Raw genomic sequence first — 4,431 nt, 5'->3', positions numbered from 1 at the left:
TTTGTTACATTTAGAATAAGCCCTCAATTTCACTGTCATAGTTTTTCCTAACTAGTTTTGTCACTGGTATGTTCTTAATTTGTCACATACTTATAATGATTTTTAAACTAAGCATCAGTGACAATCTAAGGAAGACGTTATAAGTTTACCACTAGAAATGCACCCTCCTCATTAGTCTCCTCATGGCTATGTTGTCTATTTATTATTCATTACTGAATATCTTTAAATTAGCCTTGGTGACAAATTAGTTAATGAATTATTTTGCTACTAATTTTGTTTCCTTAAAGAAATCTCATCATTGATGTACTATTAATTTACTATTAATTAATAAGTATTCTTAAATTAAACATTGATAATCAGTTAATAGATTAACCATCATTTCTTTTTTGAAACAGAGTCTCACTTGGTCACCCTTGATAGAGCTAAGACGCCAGCTCTACCAGCAACCTAGTAGAGCTTAGCTCCCAGCAACTTCAAACCCTTGGGTTCAGGTGATCCTCTTGTGTCAGCCTTCCAAGTAGGTGGGACTACAGGAGCCCACCACAATGCCTGGCTATTTTTTAGAGACGGGGTCTCGCTCCGGCTCAGGCTCGTCTCAAACCTGTGAGCTCAGACAATCCACCCCCCTCAGGCTCCCAAGTGCTGGGATTACAGGCATGAGCCACTTTGCCTGGCCTCATCATTTATTATTAATAATATATTTATTTCTTATGTAAGGTGTTCACATATTGTTTTTTACATGGTGGAGCATAGTGTGAGGGATAATGGTGATTTGATTAAGTACTGAAAAAGATAATTGTAAAGATAATTACAAAGGCTTGTAATTTAATGAGATATTTTATTTGCTTCATTTCTTCTGTTTGTCTACAAAACCCATATGACAAATTGTGAAGTACACGTCCTTCCCCAATGGAAAGATTTATTTATTTAGACACAAATGGACATTGAATGTGTTGGAAACAACATAAAATAAGTTTCCAATGTAGGATTAGCCACTTCCTAGAAAGTCCTAGATACTTTATATCTTCTCTATTTCTAACATAGTAACATGTTTCATCCTTTTTTTCTTTACCAAAACATTAAATGTTGACCTTACCATTTAATGAAATAACCTATCACTCATGGAAGCCTTGGAAACTTTAGGGAACCTGGAGTTGGGCAATTGGTGTGGAGACTTAATGGAGATCTGGTGATCCACATCTTGTGTCTCTGAACTCACCTGCAATTGCTTTATTAGTTCTGGATCCTCAAGGAATAAAGATGTCCCTAGAAACTGGGGCTGGTTTTCAACTCATGGAGTAAGAGATACTATGGTGGAAGGCACTGGGAAAGCCTCCCCCTCACCAAATAGTGAAACCACAGTAATTCTACATTGTGGAGAAAGTAACTCCATCAGGACTTCTACGTGCTTATTCCATTCCCCTATTTGACTTGTGTATTAAACAGACAGATTTTAGAGAATGGCAGTAGATTCTTCTAAATAAGATGGAGATTTCAATTTCAGCCGAAAAGACTCAACTTCCTTCTGAGGCTTCATTACTATAGAAAATCCAGGCTCAGTGCCTGTAGCTCAGTGGCTAGGGCTCCAACCACATACACTGGAGCTGGCGGGTTTGAATCCAGCCTGGGCCTGCCGAATAACAATGACAATTACAACCTCAAATAGCTGGGCGTTGTGGCAGGTGCCTGTAATTCCAGCTACTTGGGAGGCTGAGGCAAGAGAATGGCTTAAAACCAAGAATTTGAGGGTGCTGTGAGCATTCTACGGCAGGTGACATACTAAGACTCTGTCTCAAAAATATAAATAAATAAATAAATAAATATTAAAAAATAGAGAAAATCCACACATCCCCTGGCACTTGTGTGCAGCTGCTGATCTGGGAAAAGTGTGTCTTCTCCATGTCTACTTGTAAAGGCCCAGAGTCAGCAACACATCTCCACTGTCCTCCTTCAGGTCTGTGCTAATCTGCAGCCCTCTGTCCACTGGTGTGCAGGGACCGTGATCACCTCTCCATTGCACAGCGGGAGGCCCTTTACATTGACAATGCACTGAGTGGGCCTGTTCAACAAGAAGTAGCAAATACTGGAGACAGTCTGTGAGACTATGTGTTTCAGAATAAATCATCCTCCAAATTCAGGTTTTTGCTGTCTTAGTAAAATTCCTTGGAGTCCACTTGCCTGAGGCATGCTGAGGTAGTTCATTCAAAGTGAAGACAAGTCGCTCCACCTGACCTCTTCCTCATTAGAGAAAACTGAAAAGCCTATGGGCCTCTTTAAATCTGGAGATATACCTCCTTGGATATGTTACCTCAACCCAATTATTAAGTACCTTGCAAGGCTGGGTTTTGAGTAGGGTCCAGAATGAAAGAAGTCTTGGCAAATGAGTCTAGGCAGCAGATACCCTGAGCCCTATTACCAATGGATACAATGGTGTTTGCAGCATCTGAAGCAAATAGGGTTCCTACAGAGCATTAGGCAGGAAGCCATAGATAAATTGGATATAGAGACATTTAAGATTCTGAAGTCTCATTGTGCTATTTCTGCAGACGTGGTTCTCAATTAATGCCACAGCTCCTAGACTGCTATGGGGCTTCAGTAGAGACTAAACACTCGGGTGGAACAGGCAGGTTACCCTGTGATGTGAGCTGCCTGTCATGAACTGTGTGTGGACTGACCAACGAAGCATCCAACTCTTCCAGCCCCGTCATCAAACAGAAGTTGTTTATACAAGTTTTGCCTAACGGACTGTGTGAAGACACGTGGTAGCAGAATGATGACCTCCCAAAGATGTCCACATCCTGATCCTCAGAATCTATGACTGTGGTACCTTTGTTGGCAAAAGGGACTTTGTAGATGTGACTAAGTTAAGGACCCTGGGACCAGAAAATCATCTTGGATTATTCAGCTGGGCCTGATGTAATCACAGGGAGTCTTATAAATGGAAGAGGGAGAGAGTGAGAGAAGAAAAGATACAAGTAAATGTTGGGATCATGATTGCTGGCTCTGAGGACAGAGGGGTGGGAAGTCAGGGAAGCAGACAACCTGTAGACACTGGAGAAGGTGAGAGAAGGGACTCACTTCTGTCCTGGAGCCTCCAGAAGGGACACAGCCCAGATGACAATGCAGTGACAATGCAGGGGGATGCATTTTGGACCTCTAACCTCCAGAACTGTTAGATAATAAATCTGTGTCATCTTAAGCCTCTAAGTTTGTAGTAATTTGTCAGAGTAGCAATAGGAAGCTACCACATTGGAAATCTCTGTTATGATGATGTAAGCTCTGCAAACTCAGAGTTTGACTCTACTTGGTCAGTGAGGTATTTCCATGATAAGGAACTTTGTACAATTCAATTATTTTGTGTTGCTGCTTGGACAGGAAGGAGTTAAGACCAGAAGACAATAGCCAGGGTTCAGGAGACCCATTTCTGTCTTAAATGTCCCCAGATAGCTTGTAGCCTGCCCTAGCCCTGGCCCTGGGAAATGAAAACCAGACTCCTGGAGAGGGCAGCTCCCCTTTCCTGTGGGGCTGCTCATGTGACTGTCCCATGACAGGAAGCCTCCAGTCTCCGAGTGGCCACACCCTTTGTGCCAGTCCTGAGGGCACCCTAGTCTCATCCATCTGAGTGTGCAGCCATGCCCTCCACCCTCACAGCCCTGCTCTGCCTCGGTGAGATATGAGGAGGGGCAGAGGAAACCCTGGTCTGGGCTGGGAGGGAGAGCTGAGATGGGAGGGAAGGGCCCACCCCACAGCCAGGCCCTGTTCTATCAGGAGACCCCAGGGGCTCAGGAGGCTCCTGTGAGGCAGAGGACATGCTCAGCCTTCAGGGGACAAATCTCTCACAGAGAACTCTCTTCCAGGGCTAAGTCTGAGCCTCAGGACCCACGTGCAGGCAGGTGAGTCTGTCCCCACCTCTCCCAGGTCCCTTCTCCTCACTAGGGACAAGGAGACACCCCTGGTCAGCTGAGGATGGGGAACAGCAGCCCTGGGATGACTGAGGGGAACATCTGGAGGGTCCTGGGCTGAAATCTGGGATCTGAGGGGTAGGAGGTGTCTTGGGACCCAGCCTCTGATTTCCTAACAGGAACCCTCCCCAAACCCATCATCTGGGCTGAACCAGACTCTGTGATAACCCAGGGAAGCCCCGTGACCATCTGGTGTCAGGGGACACTGGATGCCCAGGAATACCTACTGCGTGCACAGGGAATGTTCTGGGACAAACAGAAACCACTGGATCCTCCGAACAAGGCCAGGTTCAACATTGACTATATGACAGAGCACTATGCAATGGGATATCACTGTAACTATCACACCCCTGCTGGATGGTCAGACCCCAGTGACATACTGGAGCTGGTGGTGGCAGGTGAGAGGACACCTGGGGGTCTCAGCCCTAAGCTCTGCCCTCAGGAAGGAGGCCTGCTGTCAGGGGTGATG

The 4,431-nt window shown here is 45.2% G+C and overlaps 1 protein-coding gene across 2 annotated transcripts in view; it reads left to right on the top strand.

Annotated features, from left to right (window-relative positions):
- Window positions 1-3,589: 3,589 nt before the first annotated feature.
- LOC100944485 (leukocyte immunoglobulin-like receptor subfamily A member 5) overlaps window positions 3,590-4,431 on the top strand; it is a 4,940-nt gene continuing 4,098 nt past the window's right edge. For both annotated transcript variants that reach the window (XM_023508683.1, XM_023508682.1), the window contains exons 1-3: window positions 3,590-3,666; window positions 3,858-3,893; window positions 4,082-4,360. In XM_023508683.1, coding sequence (XP_023364451.1) covers window positions 3,633-3,666; window positions 3,858-3,893; window positions 4,082-4,360 — 349 coding nt within the window. In that variant the 5' untranslated portion in view covers window positions 3,590-3,632. The remainder of the gene's footprint in view (window positions 3,667-3,857; window positions 3,894-4,081; window positions 4,361-4,431) is intronic.

The sequence above is a fragment of the Otolemur garnettii genome, unplaced genomic scaffold (genome assembly GCF_000181295.1).
Source record: "Otolemur garnettii isolate 467f Iridium unplaced genomic scaffold, OtoGar3 scaffold00264, whole genome shotgun sequence".
NCBI classification, from domain to species: Eukaryota; Metazoa; Chordata; class Mammalia; order Primates; family Galagidae; genus Otolemur; species Otolemur garnettii.
This window is presented reverse-complemented; position numbering and strand designations above follow the sequence as displayed.